At 53.2% G+C, this 25,016-nt stretch overlaps 1 protein-coding gene across 2 annotated transcripts; it reads right to left on the bottom strand.

Moving 5' to 3' along the window:
• Positions 1 to 238: 238 nt before the first annotated feature.
• ZRANB2 (zinc finger RANBP2-type containing 2) lies at positions 239 to 20,508 on the bottom strand. Of its 2 annotated transcripts, XM_068164594.1 has the most exons (10): positions 20,396 to 20,507; positions 19,834 to 19,886; positions 19,592 to 19,700; positions 17,372 to 17,454; positions 12,409 to 12,485; positions 11,109 to 11,246; positions 9,192 to 9,364; positions 6,527 to 6,613; positions 3,243 to 3,407; positions 239 to 2,043 (listed from the first exon to the last, which is right to left on the bottom strand). In XM_068164594.1, the coding sequence occupies exons 1-10, from the start codon at positions 20,449 to 20,451 to the stop codon at positions 1,980 to 1,982; spliced, it is 1,005 nt and encodes a 334-aa protein (XP_068020695.1). In that variant the 5' UTR covers positions 20,452 to 20,507; the 3' UTR covers positions 239 to 1,979. The 2 variants fall into 2 exon arrangements, with proteins under 2 accessions (XP_068020695.1, XP_068020696.1); XM_068164595.1 differs by lacking the exon at positions 6,527 to 6,613 and having other exon boundaries at positions 20,396 to 20,508.
• Between the last annotated feature and the right edge of the window lie 4,508 nt (positions 20,509 to 25,016).

The raw sequence follows: 25,016 nt of genomic DNA on the forward strand, positions 1-25,016 counted from the left end.
TTGTGCAGCCCCTACACAAGGTCTGAGCTTTGGAAGTGGAAAGCATTGGAAAGAGGAGAGGGCAGAGCACTTAAGCTGCAAAACAAAACGAAACAAAAGGTAATTAAAGAGGTTGTTTTGTACACACACACAAAAAAAACCCCACCACCACCAACCCACCACCCCAAACCCCCTTCTTGCTTGAGTGTCTTCAGCAATGGAAATAAAGGCTTGGGGTTTTTTTTTTTTGGGGGGGGGGGGGGTGTGCAGTTGGGGGTTGAACAGGAAAAAAAAAACCCAAACAACCCCAACCCCTCCCCCAAAAGGTAGAATCTGGAGGAAGATTTTGGAAGTGGGGGAATCAAAATGCTCTTAAAAAAAAAAACAACCCCCCAAAAAAAGATCACTTCCCCTCAGGTAGAGAATGAATTGTCCTTCCCATACTTACCTTGTGTGTGGTGGCACTGCTGGGATTTAAAACCCTTTCCTAAAGCCCAAGGGAGCTCAAGAGAGGCCACTGCTAGCGAAATCGAGGCGATGAAAGCATTTTAAGCCATAAATGCTTCTTGAAAAGGGGGAGGAGGGGGAGGAAAGACACAACCCAAAGCAACAAACCCCCCCCCCCCCAAAAAGAGATTGCTGAGGAACATCTGGAAGAGGCCAAACCTTTCTACTCCTTTATTCTTAAATAAAAATGAAATTGCAATCCCTTGAAAAGGCTAAGCCAGCCCTCCCCCTACCCCCCAAAAGGGGATTTTGCAGGGGGCCTGCAGAAGCTTCACTTGATCCCAAGAAGCTAATTCCACACTCAAACAGCAGCTCCTCAAGAGGATCCTGTGTGTCAGTCAGGATCCTGGAGTCCAGGGTCCACACAGTGGGAGAGCCACTGATGGCAGCAAGTGGTTCCTAAAGAGGGGCACTCAAGCAGTGGAGAGGACAGTGCTTGATGCCTCACCCACCCTCACTTGGAAGGAATGAGGTCTAACTCTACAGAAGCCTAGGATGGATTGGGTGTTTCACAGCTACTTTGCACTGAGCACAGCTAAAGAGAGGGGCATCCAGCTCTACTTTTACTTCAGCACAGGAAAATAACAAAGACTTAGAGCTAATTACTCACTACTGTCATCCAAAAGGTGACACCAGCCCTGCAGCTACCTTAATAATCTCTTGTGGTCCCATTCGAGCTACATCAGACAACCTCAAGGGGTGGATGCAGAAAGCTCACAGGCTCTTCCCCTGCTCCTCAGATACTGACCTGAAGAGCATCCTCAGGCACCATGGGTGAGCTGGGGAACATCCTCAGGCACCGTGGGTGAGCTGGGGAGCATCCTCAGGCACCGTGGGTGAGCTGGGGAACATCCTCAGGCACCGTGGGTGAGCTGGGGAGCATCCTCAGGCACCGTGGGTGAGCTGGGGAGCATCCTCAGGCACCGTGGGTGAGCTGGGGAGCATCCCCAGGCACCGTGGGTGAGCTGGGGAACATCCTCAGGCACCGTGGGCGAGCTGGGGAGCATCCTCAGACACCGTGGGTTGAGCTGGGGAGCATCCCCAGGCACCATGGGTGAGCTGAAGAGCAGAGCTGTGGGAGGCCATATCCAACCTGCACCTGCTCAGACACGTTACACCAGAGCCAGGAATCCCTTAAACCGAGCCTTTAAAAGTTAACAAACCTCTCCCTAGCCAACCAATTCCAAACTTTCACACCTCCTGTGGGCAGTTTATGGCTTAAAATGCTACCTCAAGGCTTTTCTGTTGTTGTTGTTGTCTGATGAATGAACAAAGCTGCAGGTTTCCAGCAAGCAAGGACAGACATGCACCTCTACTAGCAGATTCAGCACTTCTGACCAAGTTTAAGACACCAACTCTGTAAAAATGTCTCATGCACTGACTGGATTTTGTTTTGCTGTTGTTGTTTTTCCTGTTGATTTCTTTTGTTTGCTTTTGTTTTGTTGGGGCTTTGTTTGTTTGGTTTGTTTGAAATGTGTGAGCTTTGTGCACGTTTATTTCTTTTTAGAGCTGGTGCGGGACCCCGAGTGAGAAGATCCAGAGGACGATCTGCGGCGTCTGCAAGACAGAAAAGGGGAGAAAGCATGCAAAGAAATGAGGTGGGAGCTCCTTCTAGCAGCCCCCCCACCCCCCTCCCCCCCTTTTCTTTTTCCTCTTGAGTAGTTTGCATCCTACTATTACAGTGAAAGGATATCTGAGAAAGGGGCTCCTAGGATCCTAGGAAGAGCTCGAAACCACTTGAGACTCATCGAGTTCATATCAAACACATGCCCCCCCCTTTCCTCCTGCCTCAATCCTCCCCCTCCCCAAAATATAATCTAAACTTAACCCTGGAAATAGAATTTTGATTGCTAATTGCAGGACTGGCTGGGGAAAAATCAACCACTGGTGTGCACATCAACTGCAAGAAGGGCGACCGATGCAAGAGGGATCAGAGGTGAGAAAGGTGACCCAGCTGCAGGCACTGGGGGGACCCAGCTGCAGGCACTGGGGGGGGACCCAGCTGCAGGCACTGGGGGGATCCAGCTGCAGGCACTGGGGGGGGACCCAGCTGCAGGCACTGGGGGGGGGCCCAGCTGCAGGCACTGGGGGGATCCAGCTGCAGGCACTGGGGGGGACCCAGCTGCAGGCACTGGGGGGGGGGCCCAGCTGCAGGCACTGGGGGGATCCAGCTGCAGGCACTGGGGGGACCCAGCTGCAGGCACTGGGAGGGCACCCAAGTGCAACAAGGGTGCCCAACGCAAGAAATGTGGATCAACTGCAAGAAGGGTGAGCTGGCTGCAGGAATGGGGACACACCTCCAAAGAGGGCAACACAGCTCTCTCCATGCTCCCAGCAAGAGGAAAGGCAATTTACAGAGCTTTTAATAATGACCTGAGAGGAACCTCCTCTGAATCTCAACTGCTGGGATTCAACTCCTGCCCTGTGAGGAACCTCCTCTGAATCTCCACTGCTGGGATTCAACTCCTGCCCTGTGAGGAACCTCCTCTGAATCTCCACTGCTGGGATTCAACTCTTGCCCAGTGAGGAACCTCTTCTGAATCTGAACTGCTGGGATTCAACTCCTGCCCTGTGAGGAACCTCCTCTGAATCTCCACTGCTGGGATTCAACTCTTGCCCTGAGAGGAACCTGCTCCGAATCTCGGCCCTCTTGCCCTGAGAACCCTTCAGACCCAAATGGAACAAAGCCCAGAGAGGCAGACCTAACAGGCAGACATTTCAACTACAGCCAATGCTTATGCTACATAAACCCAAACCTTTCTGGTGACCGTGATCTCGATCGTCTTTTTTTGCGGTCGCCAGCTGAAGAGGACCGAGAGCGACTTCTCTTCTTGCTTCTCTCGGGGGAAGAGGAGGAACGAGAGCTTGAGTAAGATCTTTTTCTTGGGGTGGAAGAACCCCTGTAGGACCTGGAGCTGGATCTTTATTGATTAAGAAATAAATCAGATTTAATTCTGGCAGTAATTATATGGGAAAAAAAACCCAAACCAAACAAAGCAAAAGCACAACAAAGCAACACAACCAAAGGCAAAGGACAACAGAGACAGGCTGCGTGAGGGCTCCCTACTCTAGTGCCACCACAGCATGGCCACATCAGCATCTGGCTGCTTTCATACTTACTCCTCAGTTACCTGCCAACAAAGCCTCTACTGCTGTGGAGCTTCCTCTAATAAAGTTTGCTAAATACTGTTTCTTGATGCAGGTTTGGAAACCACCGTCCAGCACTCACCAGCCCTCCTCCCTTCAGCCTTTGCTCCTCCAAGCCCTCCTCCCTTCAGCCTTTGCTCCTCCAAGCCCTCCTCCCTTCAGCCTTTCCTCCTCCAAGCCCTCCTCCCTTCAGCCTTTCCTCCTCCAAGCCCTCCTCCCTTCAGCCTTTCCTCCTCCAAGCCCTCCTCCCTTCAGCCTTTCCTCCCCCAAGCCCTCCTCCCTTCAGCCTTTCCTCCTCCAAGCCCTCCTCCCTTCAGCCTTTCCTCCTCCAAGCCCTCCTCCCTTCAGCCTTTCCTCCTCCAAGCCCTCCTCCCTTCAGCCTTTCCTCCTCCAAGCCCTCCTCCCTTCAGCCTTTCCTCCCCCAAGCCCTCCTCCCTTCAGCCTTTCCTCCCCCAAGCCCTCCTCCCTTCAGCCTTTCCTCCTCCAAGCCCTCCTCCCTTCGGCTTTTCCCCCTCCAAGCCCTCCTCCCTTCAGCCTTTACTCCTCCGAGCCCTCCTCCTTCAAGCTCTCCTCCTTCCAGCCTTGCCTCCTCCAAGCCCTCCAGCCTTGCCTCCTCCAAGCACTCCAGCCTTGCCTCCTCCGAGCCCTCCAGCCTTGCCTCCTCCAAGCCCTCCAGCCTTGCCTCCCAACTTTCCTCCCAACTTTTCACCATTTTCTCCAAACCTTTCAACTTTTCACAGCCTGTTAAGCTTTGAGCTTGAGAACCAGATTTAACCCCAATCAACCCATTAATAATGGTTCTTGGCTTGCAAACCAAACCACCAGTTTAACCCTGAGACTTCCCTACCGCTGGATATTTCACACTGGAGTTTTTAATCAAGCCCTGAGTAGGACATGAAAAGCCTTCAGAAGATCTATTTACAAACCTCAAAGTGAATTTGTGTGGAAAGCAACCAAACTGCTTCACACCCCCACCCCTCCCCTCTTTACATGCAGTCTTTTGGATGCTTCACAAAGGATAAAACCAAAGCAGCTTCACTCCAAAATCATTTTGGCTATCTAAAAAGCCAAGGAAAAAAACACCCAACCTATTGGTGGGGGAAAAAAACCCAAAAGAACAGACTGAAAGTCCTAACCTGCAACTGAAATGACAGAAAAACAGCTAAGAGGATTGAGGGTTTCTTTTCCCCCCAAGAAGTTGGATTAAATCTTTAAGAGAAAGCCAACCATCACAGAATGTGTGCTGTGGGTGAAGGGTTTGCAGGGTGCTCACTGTACAGAACACCACAGTCCTGCTCCTGACACGCTGAGGACACTTGGTGGATGCCTTACAACATGCCAGCTGAGACCCCAGAGAGCAGAGAGATGATCTTCCTCCTCCTGCAAACCCCCCAGATTCCATCTCAGCTGACCCTTAGGGCATCATCCCCAGCAGTTTTGTCACCAAAGCGTGGTGGCAGCAGGTGGGGTTTGCTCTTCCCAACTCAGCCTTCCTTCCTTCCAGGTTCCAAACTCTCTGCCTGCCTGGAGGTGGGACAGCTCTTCATCACAAGAGGCATGTCCTGCTAACAGGACACCTGAAGGAACCTGCATGCTTTGCTGACTCCACCACACAGCTCAGCCACTGCTCCCTCCACGGGCAGCAGCCAGCTGGAACTGCTGGCAGCTGCCCCCAAGGTTCACTACTGACACTTTCAGATGGTATGAAGGTAACAGCAGCACTGTCTAGTGGGGGTCAGATATGTTAGCACCTTCCCCCTGGGCCAGAGGAGGTTTAGGCTGGACATGAGGAACAATTCCTTCCCTGCAAGAGTGGTCTGGCATTGGAACAGGCTGCCCAGGGAGGTGGTGGAGTCTCCATCCCTGGAGCTGTTCAAGAAATGCTTGGCCATGGCACTTGGAGACATAGCTTGGTGGCTGTGGTGGTGTTAGGTTGAAGGCTGGACTCAATCTTAAGAGGACTTTTCCAACCCAAACAATTCTATGATTCCCCCAACACAAAGCCAGGAGTATGGTCTGCTTTCCAACACTCTTTGACATGAAGTAGAACCAGCAAAAAGTCCTGAGGCAAACACACAAACACCAAAATCCTTCTTCCTTCCTAGTGAAGATCTGTGGTGTCCACTCCTCCACCTCAGCCCAAACTAAAGCCCTTCAACCCAACCCTCTCACTCTCAAGGAATACATCTGTGGTGGTAACAACCAGGTGCAGAGACTCCAGCAATTCTGAGAACAAAAGGAGCCAGTGCTCTGCTGTGGTGAGAGTACTGCTCACCTGCAGGACTGTGCACAGCTCTGGGACCCCCAGCATAGGAGAGACATGGACCTGCTGCAGCAGGTCCAGAGGTGGCTACAAAGATGATCAGAGGGCTTCAGCACCTCTCCTATGAGGACAAGCTGAGGGAGGTGGGGTTGTTCAGCCTGGAGAAGAGAAGGCTCCAGGGAGACCTTGGAGTAGCCTTCCAGTACCTGAAGGGAGCTACAGGAAGGCTGGGGAAGAAATTGTTTAGAAGGGCCTGTGGTGATAGGACTAGGGGAAATGGTTTGAAACTCGAGCAAGGTAGGGTTAGGTTGGACATCAGGAGGAAGTTCTTCACAATGCAAGTGGTGGAACACTGGAACAGGTTGCCCAGAGAGGTGGTTGAGGCCTCATCCCTAGAGACATTCAAGATCAGACTTGATGTGGCCCCTGGGCAGCCTGCTCTAGTTGAAGGTGTCCCTGCTGCCTGCAGGGGGGGTCGGACAAGGTGACCTCGGAGGGTCCCCTTCCAACCTGATGCCATCTGTGAACCTGTGCAATGGGGTGTTTTTTTTGACCAGGATGAAATCAACCAGAGGTTGGTTCCTCTGCCCTTGTGTTCTCTCTGCAAGGACAGAGTGCTACCTCATTCACCTGGATTTCGACCCACGAGATCTAGATTGTTCTCTGGAACTGGAACGAGATCTTGATCTGGAACTGGAAGAACTTCTTGAATGGGACCTGAAACAACAGGGAAGTGGGTTTTTTTTTTTCCCCCCAGTGTCTGACTGGGAATTCAGCAGAAGATCTGCAGTTGTTAGCAGCAAGAGACAAACCATGAAGCAACACAGCTTGGCCTAGAGCTACTGGAGAAGTGACCATTCCCTCCTACTCCCCCAGTCATCACCACGGGCACGCTCGGCAAACAGGCAACTGGACAGGGAGAGGGTGCAGCAAAACCAACCAAGTCAGCTTTGAATGACAGAGACATTAAACAGGACTGCAGTTACCTGGCAAAATGAAACCACTGCACATCTACTCACTGCTTCATGAGCTCCAGGCCTTAACTTTTGGTTTGTGCTTTAACCTGAAAACCAGCAAGCTGCTTGGAAAGTAGAGCAAGGAAAAGAATTTGGGCTAGCTAGCTCCTCAAGGCAGGGCTCACGAGTGTGTTGGCAGCAGTTGTGAGCTTCCAGAGATTCACAGATCCAGAATTTCACAGATCCACAGAGCCAGAGAATGGTTTGGGTTGGAAGGCCCCTTCCCTGCCATAGGCAGGGACACCTTCCACTAGACCAGGTTGCTCGAGGCCTCATAAAGACTTTCTCCTGCATCAAACATCAGAAGTGAGTTAATCCTTCTCTGAAAAAGCAGACAACATTAACACTGTTTTAGCTAGTCAGAATCATGCTCCATTTGTTTTCCATGGTGATGATCTTGAAGGTCTTCCCCCACCTTAAATGATTCCATGAGTGTGGGATGCTATGGTTTTCTTTAAAGCACAAACCACAAAATGGATCTACCAATGGCAGCAGAGGTGCAGGAGCCACTGGAAGGAGGCAGCACTGCAGTCAAACTCTAACCATATCTTCAGGGCAAGTATCTTCCACCTGCTGTCAACCTCCCAGCTGCTATCACCACCAGCTCCCTTTCATTTGGTGTGCCAAACAAAGGCAGTGTGAGCATAACCCAAGGGTGACATTGACCAAAACCACCTTAAACAGCACAAACAAGCATCCACAAGTGGCAGGGGTTACTGCCAATGAACCAGCTGTAGCTAGAAGCAAAAAGGTCACCAGGAGATTGCAAGATCTCCAGCCAGTTTCCCTTAGGACAACCTCCTTTGACTTTGCTGTTGACATTTGTGAATTAAGGAACAGAGTTAATGGCCAGAGGAGGTTCCTCTGTCTTCTTTGACCTGCCCACTCCCCAAAATAGCTCCTGCACTCCAATGTAGCCTGTGCTGGCTGCACTGTCCTCACAGAGGGCAACACAGCCATGTCCTGGCTGAGAACAAGGCCTCATAAGCCAGCACTGGGCCCTTGTGGACAAGAAGGCCAATGGGCTCCTGAAGGGCATGAAAGAGTGTGGCCAGCAGACTGAGGGAGGCTCTCTTGCTCTGCCCAAGGGAGAATATAGCTGGAGTCCTGGGTCCAGGTCTGAGCTCCCCAGTTCAAGAGGGACAGGAAACTACTGGAGAGAGTCCAGGGGAGGCTCCACACATGCTGAGGGGCCTCAAACATCTCTGTGAGGAGGAAAGGCTGAGAGCCCTGGGGCTGTTGAGCCTGGAGAAGATCAACCTGAGAGGGGATCTGCTCAATGCTCAGCAAAAGCTAAAGGGTGGGGGGAAAGGATGGGGCCAGAGTCTTGTCAGAGTGCAGAGAAGGGCAATGAAGCTGGTGAAGGTTCTGAAGAACAGGTCTGGTGAGGAGCAGCTGAGGGAGATGGGTTTGTCCAGCCTGAAGAAAAGGAGGCTGTGGGGAGACCTTCTGGCTCTCTACAACTCCCTGAAAAGAGGCTGCAGCCTGCTAAGGCTTGGTCTCTTCTCCCTAATAAAATGCCACAGGACAAGAAGAAATGGCCTGAAGTTGCAGCAAGGGAGGCATAGCTTAGATACTAGAAGAAACTTCTTCCCTGAAAGGGTTCTCAAACACTAGAACAGGCTCCCCAGGGAAGTGGCTGAATCCCCCATCCCTGGAGGTGCTTACAGGAGGCAGATAGTTGGTGCTGGTTTAGCAGCAGCCTTGGCAGAGGTAGAGAATGGTTGGACTGGATGATCTTAAAGGGCTTTTGTAACCTCAAGTTCTATGATTCTATGGCTGCCCTCATATGCCACCTCCTCCCACTTCAGCAACATTCTGCTGCTCTCTCTCATAGAATGGTTTGGATTGGAAAAGACCTTTAAATATCATCTAGCCCCAACTCCCCAGCCAGGGGCAGGGACCCCTCCCACCAGAGCCCGCTGCTGGAGGCCTCAGGGATTCAGCACCTCAACGCTGCTACCAAACTGCACCCCCTTGAATCAAGCAGCCTGCAAAAAGCAAATTGTTAAAGAAGCTGGAGGTTCATTGGAAGGGCTCAGCAGAAACATCAAGTTCATTTAAACCAACTATTAGAGACCCAAGAAGCCTCCCTGAGGCTCAGGAGGAGGTCAGGCCGGGACACGATCTCCCTGGGTAGATAAAAACCGTTAACGACCTTCAAACCAAAAGTGTCAAAGCAATCCAAAAACTAAAGAAACCATTAAAACAAAAAGGTAAATAAAGAAGTTAGATACTGACATTTTGCCTGGTGTTACCCTTGACCTGTACCCGTTTACCTGGACCTAGACCTTGAGCTTGAGTGAGAGGATGAGCGCGACGAAGAGCGCGAGTGAGAAGAGCGCGACTTGGAACGGCTGCGCCGGGGGGCTTTCTTCTTCTTGGTACTGTCCTCTTCCTCACTGGCATCAAGATTGTATTTGGAAAGGTCAGCATCATCTTCATCCTCATCCTGAAAAGTGCAGAGACAAAGGCAAAAAAAAAACCCAGCATCACTGTTTTGGTAGTTTACAATAGAACAGAATTAACCAGGTTGGAAAAGGCCTCGGAGAGCATCGAGTCCAAGCTCTCACCCAACACCATCTGAGCAACTCAGCCATGGCACCAAGTGCCTCAGCCAGTTCCCTACTAAACATCTGCAGGGATGGGGACTCCACCACCTCCCTGGGCAGCACATCCCCAGGGCCAATCTCTCTCTCTATGAAAAACTTCCTAACATCCAGCCTAAACCTCCCCTGGCACAGCTTGAGACTGTGTCCTCTTGTTCTGCTGCTGCTTGCCTGGCAGAAGAGACCAACCCCCACCTGGCTCCAACCTCCCTGCAGGGAGTTGGAGAGAGCAAGAAGGTCTCCCCTGAGCCTCCTCTTCTCCAGGCTAAGCAACCCCAGCTCCCTCAGCCTCTCCTCCCAGGGCTGTGCTCCAGACCCCTCCCCAGCTTTCTTGCCCTTTCCTCTGTTGGGTTTTCTACTTCTTGCAGGTGAGGGGTTGGTGTCTTCTGCCTAGGGTCAGGTGACAGAATGAGAGGAAATGGCCTGAAATTGGGCCAGAGGAGGTTTGGGTTGGACATGAGGAGCCAATTTCATTCCTGCAAGAGTGGGCAGGCATTGGAAGAGGCTGCCCAGGGTGGTGGTGGAGTCACTGTTCCTGGAGGTGTTCAAGAAATATATGGCCGTGGCACCTGGGGATGTGGTTCAATGGCCATGGTGGTGTTGGGTGTATGGTTGGACTCAACCTTAGAAGAGTATGATAAAATGTGACTGGAAACTTTGTGTTTCAAAGCAAATGATTAAAAGGCCTGCAAAAAAAACCCCACCACCTGAATTCCCATTGTCTGTTGTTTCACAGAATCAGAATGCTTTGGGTTGGAAGGAACCTTAAAGGCCATCTAGTTCCAACTGCCTGCTCAAGCAGGGCACCCACAGCAGCTTGCCCAGCAGCACAATGGCCAGCTGGCTTTGGAAGCTCTCCACACAAGGAGACTCCACAACCTCTCTGGGCAGCCTGCTCCAGGCCTCCAGCACCCTCACAACAAACAACCTTCTCCTCCTGTTCAGATGGAACCTCCTGGGCCCCAGTCTGCATCTGTTGCCCCTTATACTATCACAGGATACCTCTAAGAAGAGTCTGGCCCCATCCTCTTGCACCCCCCAGGTCCTTTATCTCTTGCTGAGCATTGCTCAGCTCCCCTCTCAGGCTGCTCCTCTGCAGGCTCAACAGCCCCAGGGCTCTCAGCCTTTGCTCCTCACAGAGATGCTGCAGGCCCCTCAGCATTATGGAGCCTCCACTCATCTCTCTTGAAGTGGGGAGCCCAGAACTGGCCACCAGACTTGAGATGTGGCCTCACCAGGGGCAGGAGAACCTTCCTGGACCTGCTGGCCACACTCTCCTTCATGCCCCCCCAGAAGCCATTGGCCTGCTTGGCCACGAGCGCACATTGCTGGAGCACAGATAACTCACTGCCCACCAAGACTCCAAGGTCCTCCTCCATGGAGCCTTGCTGGCCAGAAGTGCTGGCTCTGGTGTTGAGGAGAAACCAGCTTGTGCCCAGGCTGTAGAGAAGCTGCAGGCATCTCCACTGAGAGCTGCTCCTCTGAATTGCTCTGAAGGCAGCTAAAAAATCCAGGCCCAGCTCTACCTGCCCAACACTGAGCTGGAGCAATGAAACATTGACAGTAAATCAACCAACAGCACACTACCTCATCCAATTTGTATTTGGAAAGATCTTCATCCTCATCCTCCTCATCTTCTCCTTCAGATTCCTTATCTTCCACTTCCTTCAGGATGGAGGCAGGACCAACTGGCTTCCCTCTGTACTTTTTCTTCTTGCGTCCAAACTGCAAAGATTCATTGGATCAGGAGAGGAGGGACTCAGAAATCATCCCCAGCTGCTTTGGGCTGATCAACTCACAAGAAAATAAAGCAACAGCAAGATACAAACTACAAAACTTCATTGCATGAGGAGAGGAGGGACTCAGACATCATCTGCAGCTGCTTTCGGTTGGCAGCCTCAGGAGAAAGCAAAGCAACATCGAGGGGCAAGGCGGTGGCGCTCCAGGGGAAGGAGAAGGGTCACTGAAACATCAGCCAGCAGCAAGCAGCTTTGTCAAGAGAGGCTTGCTTTAGATCAAATGGATGGATTAATGGCAGAGAAGATCCATGTAAATCTGAGGTTAATAGGAGATCAATTAATAGTGGGGCCCATGGGATGCCCTTGTGAAGCACCTGGTGGAACACAACCTGAGCGCGGCTGGGGCCAGCTCCCAGGGAGGTTCAACTCATCCACCTTGCACCACTTCAATGTCAACTCATTCCTAGGTTTTCACCCCAAAAACCAGACCAGCTTCAGTCACTCTCAGTTCACAGACTCAGGGAATGGCTTTGGTTGGAAGACACCTTGAAGATCATGGATGGATCAAAGATGTTGAGGGAGCTGGGGTTGCTTAGCCTGGAGGAAAGGAGGCTCAGGGGAGACCTTCTTGCTCTCTACAGCTCCCTGAAGGGAGGTTGTAGCCAGGTGGGGCTTGGTCTCTTCTCCTAGGCAAGCAGCACCGGAACAAGAGGACACAGTCTCAAGCTGTGCCAGGGGAGGTTTAGGCTGGAGGTGAGGAAGAAATTCTTCCCAGCAAGAGAGATTTGCATTTGAAATGTGCTGCTCAGGGAGGTGGTGGAGTCCCCATCCCTGGAGGTGTTTATGAAGGGACTGGATGAGGCACTTGGTGCCATGGTTTAGTTGATAGATAGTGTTGGGTGAGAGGCTGGACTTGATGATCTCCAAGGTCTTTTCCAAGCTGGTCTGGTCTGGTCTATTCTATTCTATTGCCAGCCCCCCTGCCATAGGCAGGGACACCTTCCACTAGACCAGGCTGCTCAAGGCCTCATACTACCTGGCCTTGAACACCTCCTGAGCATTTGACAAGGAGGTGAAGCACAATAGAAGCCACCAAACCCAAAGGTCTCCAAGCCAGCCAGCCCAGCAGGTGTCTCCCCAGCCCTCACCTCATCGTACTCCCCGTCCGACTCCTCGCGCTCGATGTACTCCACGTTCTCTCGCTCGTTGAAGCCTCCTCCGTAGCCTTGAACAAGAGGGAAAAGCAGACAAGCTCATCAGCTTCACCAAGCTCAACCACAACAAGCACAGAGTTCAATCACAGAATCAACTAGGTTGGAAGAGACCTCCAAGATCATCCAGTCCAACCTCTCACCCAACACCATCCAATCAACCAGACCATGGCACCAAGTGCCTCAGCCAGGCTCTTCTTGAAGATCTCCAAGGAGAGTGACTCCACCACCTCCCTGGGCAGCACATCCCAGTGGCCAATCTCTCTTGATGGGAAGATTTCTTCCTAACATCCAGCCTAAACCTCCCCTGGCACAGCTTGAGACTGTGTCTTCTTGTTCTGGTGCTGCTTGCCTGGGAGAAGAGACCAACCCCCACCTGGCTACAACCTCCCTGCAGGGAGTTGGAGAGAGCAAGAAGGTCTCCCCTGAGCCTCCTCTTCTCCAGGCTAAGCAACCCCAGCTCCCTCAGCCTCTCCTCCCAGGGCTGTGCCCCAGACCCCTCCCCAGCTTTGTTGTCCTCCTCTGGACACCTTCCAGCAGTTCAACCTCTTTCCTGAACTGAGGAGCCCAGAACTGGACACAGGACTCAAGGTGTGGCCTAAGCAGTGCTGAGCACAGGGCAGGATGACTTCCCTGCTCCTGCTGGCCACACTCTTCCTGCTGCAGGCCAAGATGCCCTTGGCCCTCTTGGCCACCTGGGCACACTGTTCAGCCTACTATCAACCAGCACCCCCAGGTCCCCTTCTGCCTGGCTGCTCTCAGCCACTCTGACCCCAGCCTATAGAGCTGCTTGGGGTTGCTATGGCCAAAGTGCAGAACCCTGCACACAGCCTTATTAAATCTCATCCCATTGGCCTCTGCACATCTGCCCAGCCTGGCAAGGTCAGTCTGCAAGTTGAGGATGAACTTTTCCCAATGATGTTCTGGAAGCTTCCAGTGGATTTAGGACATTCCCACAGCAGGAACTGAGGTGATCTCTAGAGGAACCTAAATTGTTCCCACAGGTTTTTGCTGCCTGAGGAGAAGAGACTTCAGGGAGATCTTCTGGTGGCCTTTCAGTCTTTGCAGGGGCTGAGAATAAAGCTGGCAACAAACTTTTGAGCAGGGCCTGTTGTGACAGGACAAGGGGGGATTGGTTTGAAATCAAAGAGGGAGATTCAGGCTGGATGTGGCCGTGAGCAACCTGCTGTGGTGTGAGGTGTCCCTGCCACACTGGCTGAGCCGTGAGGTCCCTTCCAACCCTGACAGTTCTATGATTCAGACTGGAGAGAAGAAGGAACTATTTGACACTGAGGGTGGTGAGAGCCTTGCCCAGGCTGCCCAGGGAGGTGGGAGCTGCCCCACTGCAGGTCAGGCTGTCTGGGGCTCTCTGCTCTAGTGGACTAGATGGACCCTGAGAGTTTCCTTCTCACTCAGATCATCCTGTGATTCCATCTTTAAAAGACTGGGAAATACAAACCAAATCAAAACAACAGCAACAACAGCACCCCCAAACCACCCAACCAAACCAGACCCACCACTACCACACAAACAACACCCATCCAACCAACCAAGCAACCAAAGAAAAGCAGTTTCAGGTTTATAGCTTTGCTGAGCCTCCAGCTTCCCAGAGGAGCCTTGGTGGGGCTGCAGTGCCTGAGAACCACCTCAGGCTGGCTAAGCACAAGGAGCCAGGCCAAGGGGTACTGCCCTCAAAGAACACAATCCCACCTCTGAAAGCCTCCCAGCAGCCAACTGGAGAAGCCAGCACCAAAAGCTGAGCTGAAGGCAACGCTGGCTTAGGGCCCTCCCAGCTGCTGGCCTTGCTACAGCCAGGTCCCACTTGCACAAAGCCTGCCTGGTGGCTTCTGGGCCATGGCTGCTCCAACAGCTGAAGCATGCCATGCCATAAAGTCTCCTGGAGATCCTCAGAGAGCAACAGGAATAAATGCATTAGAGCTGGGCTGAATTGGGCAAGATTTGCCTGAAAATCCTTCCTGCTGCTTTTTATGAGGGGAGTGGAAAACCCCCAGAATCCCAGCAGCTACTCCCAGAATCCCAGCATGGGGGTGGGGTTGGAAAGGACCTCTGGAGATCACCCACTCCAACCCCCCCTGCTAAAGCAGGGCACCCACAGCAGCTTGCCCAGCAGCACAATGGTCAGGTGGGTTTGGAAGCTCTGCAGCGAAGGAGACTCCATAACCTCTCTGGGCACCCTGCTCCAGGGCTCCAGCACCCTCACAACATCTCCTACTCTTCAGGTGGAACCTCCTGGGGTCCAGATTGCACCCATTGCCCTTTGTGCTAGCAGTCTGCTCCAGGGCTCCAGCACCCTCACAACATCTCCTACTCCTCAGGTGGAACCTCCTGGGGTCCAGACTGCACCCATTGCCCTTTGTCCTAGCAGTCTGCTCCAGGCCTCCAGCACCCTCACAACATCTCCTACTCTTCAGGTGGAACCTCCTGGGGTCCAGATTGCACCCACTGCCCTTTGTCCTAGCAGCCTGCTCCAGGGCTCCAGCACCCTGACAGCAAAGAAGTTCCTGAAGGTGTCCCACAGCACAACCAGAAACTTAGTCTGAAGGACACCAGAGCCTGACAATGGAACCAAACATCCTGAAGTATTAACATATTGAAGCAAAGAGGCAAACTTTGAGGATCTAAAAGGCTGCAGGAAATGCTATTGCAGATTGTTATTTCACATTCTTACAGCCCTAACAATACCAAAAGGATTCTTTTTCCTTTTACTAACACACTCTGTGCTCCTCTCCAGGCTGCTCTTTTGCACCCAGAGTCACAGAATGCTTCTGGTTGGAAGAGACCTTTACGAGCATGGAGTCCAACCATGAACCCAGCACTGCCAGGGCACCACTAAACCATGGCCCTCAGCACCACATCTACCTCTCAGGGAAGGAGGACTCCACCACTGCCCTGGGCAGCCTGGGCCAGGTCTTCATGATCCTCAAGGGGAAGAAACTGTTCCTCATGCCCAACCTAAACCTCCCCTGAAGGAACCTGAGGACATATCTCCTGAGAAGAGACCATCCCCAACTCACTCCAACCTCCTTGCAGGGGGGAGAGCAATGAGGTTTCCCCTCAGCCTCCTGTTCTCCAGGCTAAACAACCCCAGCCCTGTCACCTGCTCCTCCCCAGCCCTGCTCTCCAGACCCTTCACTGTCTTTGTTGTCCTCCTCTGGACTTGCTCCAGCCCCTCAATGTTGTTCTTGGAGTGAGTGGAACAAAACTGGACCTAGTTTTTGAGCTGTGGCCTCCCCAGCCAGTGCCCAGCAGAGGGGAATTTAGTCCATGCACACTGATTCTCCACCTTGGAGTGAGGAGGCCAAAACTGAATCTAGTTTTTGAGCTGTGGCTTCTTCAGTGCCCAGCAGAGGGGAATTTAGTCCATGCACATCAATTCTCCACCTTGGAGTGAGGAGGCCAAAACTGAATCTAGTTTTTGAGCTGTGGCCTCCCCAGTCAGTGCCCAGCAGAGGGGAATTCAGTCCATGCACATCAATTCTCCTGCTGCCCCCACTGCAGAGGTGCAGTATAAATAGCCCCAGCCCTGCTGTAAGGACATCTCCTGCTCTACTTACAGGCTTCATGCTTAATTCAGGAGGAACCTGAAATGTGTCACAGTGTGACCAGCCCTCAGCACACGTTGGGAGACAAATGGTCTCATCTCCACAGCCACAAACCCTGCTGGCTGACTGCAGAGCCAGCTCTGGATGGACATTATGCAGCCAACAGGCTCCTGGGAGTTTAATTAACTGCTGGTTTGCTCCTTCCAAAGTTCTCAGTGTCCAAAGCAAATGTTTAAGGTGAGTGCCTGCTGAGCTTCCAGGTGAAACCATCACACAATTCATACACTTCTCAAAACAATCAGGTCCAGGAAGCTACAGATTTGCTCACATCATGAAATGGTTTAGCTTGGAAGGGACCTTGAAGTTCCAACCCCCTCTCCCACTGGGCCAGGTTGCCCATCTAGCCTGGCCTTGAACACCTCCAGGCAGGCAGCATCCACAACCTCCCTGGGCAATCTGTGCCAGGGTCTCATCACCCTCCCTGGAAACAATTTCTTCCTCATCTCCACTCTGTCTCTCCTCTGCCAGCTCAAAGCTATTGCCCCTTGTCCTGTCACCACAAGTCCTTGTATAAAGCCCCTCTCCAGCTCTCCTACAGCCCCTTCAGGTAGCAGAAGGCTGCTCTAAGGTCTCCTTGCAGCCTTACCCTCTCCATACTTGGTGCCATGGTTTAGTTGTCAGGAGGTCTTGGGTGACAGGTTGGACTTGATGATCTTTGAGGTCTTTTCCAACCTTATTGGAGTGGAGGTGGAGAGGTGGTGGAGTCACCATCATTGGAGGTGCTCAGGAGGAGACTTGCTGGGGTGCTTGGTGCCATGGGTTAGTTGATTAGGTGGGTTGGATTGGTTGATAGGTTGGATGTGATGATCTTGAAGGTCTCTTCCAACCTGGTCTGGTCTGGTCTATTCTATTCTACTCCGTTCTATTCTACTCTATGATTTATACTGACCAGCCCCAACTCTCTCAACCTGTCTTCCCAGCAGAGGCACTCCCAATCCTCAGATCATCTTCATGGCCTCCTCTGGAGCTGCTCTAACAGCCCCAAGTCCACAGCAGGGTGTTTTTTCACCAGATTCAGACACAAAAAGGCAGACAAAGCCCAACTGTGAGAGCAGTGCAGCCCCTACACCTGCAACATCATTCAACTTTGCTTACAATCACAGCATCAATAAGGCTGGAAAAGACCTCAGAGATCATCAAGTCCAACCTGTCACCCAGCACCTCCTGACTGACTAAACCATGGCTCCAAGTGCTTGGTTCTGCTGTGACCCAAACCAAAACCCACCCCAGAAGCCTTTAATTATGAAATGAAACAGGATTTGAAAGCAGGAGCTCACCTGTCCTCTCCTCCAACTTGGCATACTTTGGAGTGTTACACATGTTACATTCTGATCTTCTGGCCCAGTTCACGTTGCCACATCTTGGGAGGTCAGAAAAGCCAAGAAGAGGAATAAGAAACTCTGAATTTAAAGCAATAATGATACTACAAAGGCATTTCAAAGAATGACAATCAGGTCTCTGCCAAGTTTCAGTAATTATCTGCAGTCACCAGCACAACAGGACTCCCAGGGTCACCAGGAGATAAAGAAGCAGCAAGGGCTGCTGGGTGTTCCACCAGCCCCAAGCCAAGAGCAACACCTTCACACCAAGCACATCAGGGAGGAAGAGGAAAATCCCAGCATGGAGAGGTTGGAAGGGACCTCTGAAGGTCATCCACTCCAACCCCCCTGCTAAAGCAGGGCAGCCACAGCAGCTTGCCCAGCAGCACAATGCCCAGCTGGCTTTGGGAGCTCTCCACACAAGGAGACTCCACAACCTCTCTGGGCAGCCTGCTCCAGGCCTCCAGCACCCTCACAACAAACAGCCTTCTCCTCCTGGTCAGATGGAACCTCCTGGGTTCCAGTTTGTGCTCCTTGGTACCACTGAGCAGAGTCTGCCTCCAGCCTCTTGCCCCCTTTATCTCCTTTATCTCTTGCTAAGCATTGATCAGATCCCCCCACAGCTCCTTTATCTCCTGCTGAGCATTGCTCAGCTCCCCTCTGGGGCTGCTCTTCTGCAGGCTCCACAGCCCCAGGGCTCTCAGCCTTTCCTCCCCACAGAGCTGCTCCAGGCCCCTCAGCATCTTTGGAGCCTCCCCTGGACTCTCTCCAGTAGTTTCCTGTCCCTCTTGAAGTGGGGAGCCCAGAACTGGACCCAGGACTCCCACTGTGGCCTCACTAAGGCAGTGTAGAGCAGGAGGAAAACCTCCCTTTGCCCTGCAGGCCACAGCCTTCTTCATGCCCCACAGGAGACCACAGCCACAAGGGCACCCTGCTGTTACATGACTAATTTGTCCTCCCTCAGCACTCCCAGGGCCTTCTCCACAGAGCTGCTTTCCAGCAGGTCAGCCCCTTCCCAGTGCCCAGCAGAGGGGAATTCAGTCCATGCACATCAGTTCTCCACCTTGGAGTGAGGGGGCCAAAACTGGACCTAGTTTTTGAGCTGTGGCTGCTGCATGGTGCTGCTCCTCCCCAGGTGCAGGACTCTACACTTGAGCTCTTAAGCTTCCCCTCTGCCCAGATCTCACTGGATGGTGGTGCAGCCTGATGCTCTACCAGCCAATCCTCCCAGCACTGGGACCAACAATGGTGCCCTGGAACTCTGCCATCTCCCACTGCAGAGCAGCAGAAATGGAGACCCCTCAGGCTGAAACCTGCCAAGCTCTGGCAGTCAAAGGCACCAAAAAGTCAAACTCCCCTGAGGTGACACCTGGCTTCAGCAGCCCAACCTGAAACCCTGCCAAGTGCTCCATGCTCAGAGCACCTTTCCACACAGCACTTTAGCAAGAGTCCTTTGCTAGTTCAGATCTCCACATCCCCCACTGAGGGCTTGGAGAAACATCCCCAGATGTCACTATGAGCTCAACTTCACTCATTAAACACTTCTTAGGGAATGTTAACAAGAATCTGGAAGGGAGGTGTTGCTTCCACCCACCCACTTCTTCTGAGCTGGGGAAGTGCCTGGGCTTAGCAAACAAAACCAACAACTTTTACTTGCCTTGGCTTCTTCTAACCCTTTTGCAGCCACCTGAAGAAGCTGAAGCCAAACAAACAAGAATGAACACGACCATCACAGCCATAGACTACCAGGGGGATGTTCTGAGTGCAGATCAACAGCTAGAGGGTCAAGAGGCTGGGGCCAGACTCTGCTCAGTGGTACCCAGGGACAAGACAAGGAGCAATGGGCACAAACTGGAACCCAGGAGGTTACACTTGGAACAGGAAGAGAAACCTGTCTGGTGTGAGGGTGCTGCAGCCCTGCAGCAGGCTGCTCAGAGACTGAGTGTGGGCTTGGAGAGCTTCCAAGCCCCCCTGGATACGGTGGTCCTGGGCAGGCAGCTGTGGGTGTCCCTGCTTTGAGAGTGGGGCTGGACTGGACGACCTCCAACCCCCACCATGCTGTGGGATGCTGTGACTATCTGTCAGTTTAGACCCCTCATCATCAGTCCAAGCCCACTGATAACTGATCAAAGGAGGTGCCTGTGGCTCCAGGAGAACACCCTGCAGCCTTTCACCTACGTTTTACACTGCCAGTCATTAGCACTGAAGAGGCCACGACTCTTTTCAGCCAGTGTCTTTCCTATTTCAGTCCCTCCAGCTTTCATCATCTTGGCTTCTGTTGTCTTTTCTGCAACAGAAAACGAAACAGACAAACCCAAACACTTCTCAAACGCTCTGCTTTCAGAGGAAGCACAAAGATGTTTGCATTCTGGGCAGGCAGAAAGAGAGGAGGAGAAAAAGACAGATCGTCTGAGACTGACCTCTGCCACATCTGTTGCAGCTGGTTCTTCTGGCAAAGTTAACATTCCCACACCTGGAAACGAAAGCAGAAAAGAGAATGAAGGCGCTGGTTAGCTGAGCCGCGACGGGAATCACGGAATGGTTTGGGCTGGAAGAGACCTTCAAGATCATCTAGTTCCAACCCCCTGCCATGGGCAGACGGCACCTCCTACTCGATCGGGGTGCTGGAGGCCTCATTCAGCCTTGCTTTGAAGGCTGCCAGGGAGAAGCACCCACGGGACACTCAAAGAATTAACCAAAGCTTCTCTATTTCAAACCCTATTTGCTCCGAATTTAAACACCACGTCTCTCGGGCCGTGCTCGCCCCCCGCGGCGCGGGCTGGTGGGTGCCTGAACCGTTCCACCGAGGGGCCAAGGGGCTGTAAAAGCCCCCTGGGAATTTCAGCCCAGCCCAGCCCGGCGTGAGGGCGGCCGCCCCCCGAGACCCCGCACCCGCGGCTGCTCCGCGGGATCGCCGGCTGCGGGGCCGTGGCGGAGCCGGGGCGGCGCGTGCCGATCCCCGCATCCCGGAGCCCGGCTCACTTCTTGTCGGGGCAGATCCAGTCCCCGTCGCTCACGCGGAAATTCTTGGTCGACATCTTGGACGCCACCGAGCCGAGAGCCGAGCGCCCAGCGCCGCCGCCGGGGAAGAGGACCTGGGTCCTGCGGCCGGCCGGGCTGCCCGCCCGCGCCTGCCTTCCGCCGGCCCCGCAGGGCCGCGCCGCCGCCCCCAGACATTTTTGGTCAGGCAGCGATGAGGACACCTCAAGACGGGGAACACGCGCCCCCAAGCGGGCCGGAGGGCCGTGTGCGCCAGGCGCATGCGCAGTGACCCGCGGCGGCGGCGCCCGGGGGCGGGCTGGGGGTCTGAGGGGGGAAAGCTGGAGGGGGCCAGCGGGGAGGGGGGCAGCAGGGAGGGGGCCAGCAGCTTCCTCAGCCCTCAGGGGTGTAAAGTCGCTCGTGTGCGACCTCATTTATTCAAGGAAGGGGCTATTTCCCCACCAGGTGTCGATATAGCTCTGTCAGCCCGAGCTGCAGGGGCACAGCCACCCTGGCTCCCAGAGCAGCTGCCCAGAGGAGTTCAAGGCCAGGCTGGATGAGGCCTTGAGCAGCCCTGATGGAGCAGGAGGCGACCCTGCCCACGGCAGGGAGTTGGAGCTGGCTGCTTTTTAAGGTCCCTTAGTAACCCAAACCGTTGAATGGCTCCGTTGCCCTCGGGAGGAAAGCCTGGCAGAGAATTCCTCCCAGGCACCTGCTCTCCAGTGCAATAAAGAAAGAAACAGTGAAAGCTGGCTGAAAAGAGGCCTTGTTTCCAGAGATGAGAGACTGGGCAAGGGTCAGGCTGCTTCCCCAGCAAGTGTCAGCCTAGCCCTGCAGCTGGCTCAGGGCAGCCCCAGGCACTGACACAGGCTGGGCAGGGATGGCTGAGAGCAGCCCTGGAGAGAGGGACCTGGGGGTGCTGGGGGAGGAGAAGCTCAGCAGGAGCCAGCAGTGAGCACTTGCAGCCCAGAGAGCCAAGCAGAGCCTGGGCTGCAGCAAGAGAAGTGTGGCCAGCAGGGCCTGGGAGGGGATTCTGCCCCTCTGCTCCACTCTGCTGAGACCACAGCTGGAGCTCTGGGGCCAGGTCTGGAGCCTCTGTGCCAGGAAGGATCTGGAGGGGCTGGAAGCAGGAGCAGGGAAGTCATCCTGCCCTGTGCTCAGCACTGCTTAGGCCACACCTTGAGTCCTGTGTCCAGTTCTGGGCTCCTCAAATTAAGAAGGACATTGAGAGACTTGAAGGTGTCCAGAGCAGGGCAAGAAAGCTGGGGAGGGGTCTGGAGCACAGCCCTGGGAGGAGAGGCTGAGGGAGCTGGGGTTGCTTAGCCTGCAGAAGAGGAGGCTCAGGGGAGACCTTCTTGCTCTGTACAACTACCTGAAAGAAGGTTGTAGCCAGGTGGGGCTTGGTCTCTTCTCCCAGGCAAGCAGCAGCAGAACAAGAGGACACAGTCTCAAGCTGTGCCAGGGGAGGTTTAGGCTGGAGGTGAGGAAGAAATTCTTCCCAGCAAGAGAGATTGGCCATTGGGATGTGCTGCCCAGGGAGGTGGTGGAGTCCCCAGCCCTGGAGGTGCTCAAGACAGGCTTGGATGTGGCCCTTGGAGCCATGGTTTAGTTGTCAAGAGGTAACAGGGTGATAGGTTGGACTTGCTGATCTCTGAGGTCTTTTCCAACCTTATTGATCCCATGATTCTCTGAATCTCTGGTGTGACTTTAGTGCCTACAGCAGGTGGCACTTGAGTTCCATACAACTTCTCTAGACCCTGTTGTTATTGCAGATTAAATCCTGGGTGGTGTTTTTGGTCTGTGGGTTTTGCTGGAGGTTTTTTTTTTTTGGGGGGGTGTGTGTGTAATTCAGGAGAGAGATTTTAAATATCAAGATACTGATAACTCTGACAATGAAAAAAGCATCACTGTCACCCTGTGTGATTGGCACTGGGAATGGATGGCAGGATGAGCTCTGAGCTGCACCTCATGCAGAGCTGTACATTGGCAAAGAGCACAGAACAGCATCACAGAATGGTTTGGGTTGGGAGGGACCTTCAAGACCATCCAGTGCCAACCCCTCTGCCATGGGCAGGGACACCTCACACCAGCCCAGGTTGCTCAAGGCCTCACCCAACCTGGTCTTGAACACTTCCACGGTGCTACGGTGTCTGTCTCCTTCCAGACCTCCTGCAAGCAGGCTTTTCCCACTCTCACCTGCGGAATGGAATGGAATGGAATGGAATGGAATGGAATGGAATGGAATGGAATGGAATGGAATGGAATGGAATGGAATGGAATGGAATGGAATAGAGAAGAGAGGAGAAGAGAAGAGAAGAGAAGAGAAGAGAAGAGAAGAGAAGAGAAGAGAAGAGAAGAGAAGAGAAGAGAAGAGAAGAGAAGAGAAGAGAAGAGAAGAGAAGAGAAGAGAAGAGAAGAGAAGAGAAGAGAAGAGAAGAATAGAGTAGAATAGAATAGAATTGAATTAACCAGGTTGGAAAAGACCTCAGAGATCATCCAGTCCAACCTCTCACCCAACACCATCTGATCAACTCAACCATGGCACCAAGTGCCTCAGCCAGGCTCTTCTTAAACACCTCCAGGGATGGGGACTCCACCACCTCCCTGGGCAGCACATCCCAATGACCAATCTCTCTTGCTGGGAAGAATTTCTTCCTCTCCTCCAGCCTAAACTTCCCCTGGCACAGCTTGAGACTGTGTCCTCTTGTTCTGGTGCTGGGTGCCTGGGAGAAGAGCCCAACCCCCAGCTGGCTACAACCTCCTTTCAGGGAGTTGGAGAGAGCAAGAAGGTCTCCCCTGAGCCTCCTCTTCTCCAGGCTAAGCAACCCCAGCTCCCAGCTCCCCAGGCTGAGGGGAGACTTTCTGGCTCTGTACAACTCCCTGAAAGAAGGTTGGAGCCAGGTGGGGGGTGGTCTCTTCTCCCTACTAACAAGTGACAGGATAAGAGGAAATGGCCTCAAATTGGCCCAGGGGAGGTTTAGGTTGGACATGAGAAACAATTTGCAGCCCAGAGAGCCAAGCAGAGCCTGGGCTGCAGCAAGAGAAGTGTGGCCAGCAGGGCCAGGGAGGGGATTCTCCCCGTCTGCTCCACTGCTGAGACCACAGCTGGAGCTCTGGGGCCAGTTCTGGAGCCTCTGTGCCAGGAAGGATCTGGAGGTGCTGGAAGGTGTCCAGAGAAGGGCCACGAGGATGAGCAGAGGGCTGGAGCTGCTCTGCTGTGAGGACAGACTGAGGGAGTTGGGGTTGTGCAGTCTGGAGAGGAGAAGGCTCCCAGGAGACCTCATTGTGGCCTTCCAGGATCTGCAGGGGGCTCCAAGAAAGCTGGGGAGGGACTTTTGAGGGTGTCAGGGAGTGATAGGACTGGGGGGGATGGAGCAAAACTAGAAGTGGGGAGATTCAGTTTGGATGTGAGGAAGAAGTTGATCCCCATGAGGGTGGTGAGAGCCTGGCACAGGCTGCCCAGGGAGGTGGTGGAAGCCTCCTGCCTGGAGGTGTTTGCAGCCAGGCTGGAGGTGGCTGTGAGCAACCTGCTGTGGTGTGAGGTGTCCCTGGCCATGGCAGGGGGGTTGGAGCTGGCTGAGCCTTGAGGTCCCTCCTATGATTCTATGATTTCTTCCCCAGGCTGCCCAGGGCAGTGCTGGAGTCCCCATCCTTGGAGGGGATTTCTCAGTTGTGTCCTTGCTGGCAGCTCTATTGCTGATCCAGGCCAGGATGCTGCTGGCCTTGTTGGCCACAGTGGCAAGTGCTGGCTGAAGTTCAGCTGCTGTCAACCAGCACCCCGAGGTTATTTTCCACTGGGCAGTCTCCAGCCACTCTGCCCCAAGCCTGGAGCCCTCATGGGGTGGTTGTGACCCAAGCGCAGGACCCGGCACTTGGCTTTGTTAAACCAAGCAGAAATAGTCTAACAAGAGGCAGTAAATACTAATACTTGATGGTGCCTTTAGGCTTCACTTCAGGATTGTTGAGGTGCTGATCTCCTGCTGCTTTTCCCCTTCTTGCAGAAGGCTTCATTTCAATATCCACTCCCTCTTTTCACCCCAGCTGGTGAACAATTTGTCTTGGATTCCTCTTTCTCTCTCGGAGCATTTCGGCTTCAAATGTGGGTAAGGATTTGATAATAACCAAGTAAATGAGAAACACATCACCCATCACTTGAACCTAATGGAACCCAACAGCTGAAAATGAAAAAAATGGACAGAGAGCTCTTTAATTGGCCTCTCTCTAGACAGCCAATTCCTACCAACAAGCCCTGAAAAATCGCTTTCCCTGAAGAAAAACTCAGAGGTACAAAGGGAGAGGGAGATGTGAGCCAGGGAATGAAATGAAGGTCGCCTTCAGAGCTCACTGATCCAGCTTCTCACCTCCCTTCCTGAGGTGACATCTGCCTGCCACCCATTTACTGAGCAAAACGGGGCACCTGGGCTTGAAGCATCACTTTAAAGCACTTAATACACTTCCAAGGTGTGATAATTAATACTGATTTCAGATCTAGGAGTTGAAAGAGTGCAGTTTGCTTCCATCAAGGAAGCTGGACTGAAGGTTGGGCTGGATGGTCCTGAAGGTCCCTTCCAATGAGTCAAAGGTTAGGCTGGATGATCCTGAAGGTCTCTTCCAGTGGGTCAAA

This window comes from Melanerpes formicivorus, unplaced genomic scaffold (genome assembly GCF_026170545.1).
Source record: "Melanerpes formicivorus ecotype bairdi unplaced genomic scaffold, bMelFor1.0.p_v2 SCAF_81, whole genome shotgun sequence".
Classification (NCBI taxonomy): Eukaryota; Metazoa; Chordata; class Aves; order Piciformes; family Picidae; genus Melanerpes; species Melanerpes formicivorus.

Bases quoted from the DNA above. Each gene is read 5' to 3' on its own strand.
- ZRANB2 (XM_068164594.1), bottom strand. From the start codon at position 20,451: ATGTCGACCAAGAATTTCCGCGTGAGCGACGGGGACTGGATCTGCCCC. The intron at 19,887-20,395 runs GTGAGCCGGGCT...TTTCGTTTCCAG, and splicing joins TGGATCTGCCCCGACAAGAA to GTGTGGGAATGTTAACTTTG. The intron at 3,408-6,526 runs GTGAATGAGGTA...TAATCAATAAAG, and splicing joins TCTCGTGGGTCGAAATCCAG to ATCCAGCTCCAGGTCCTACA.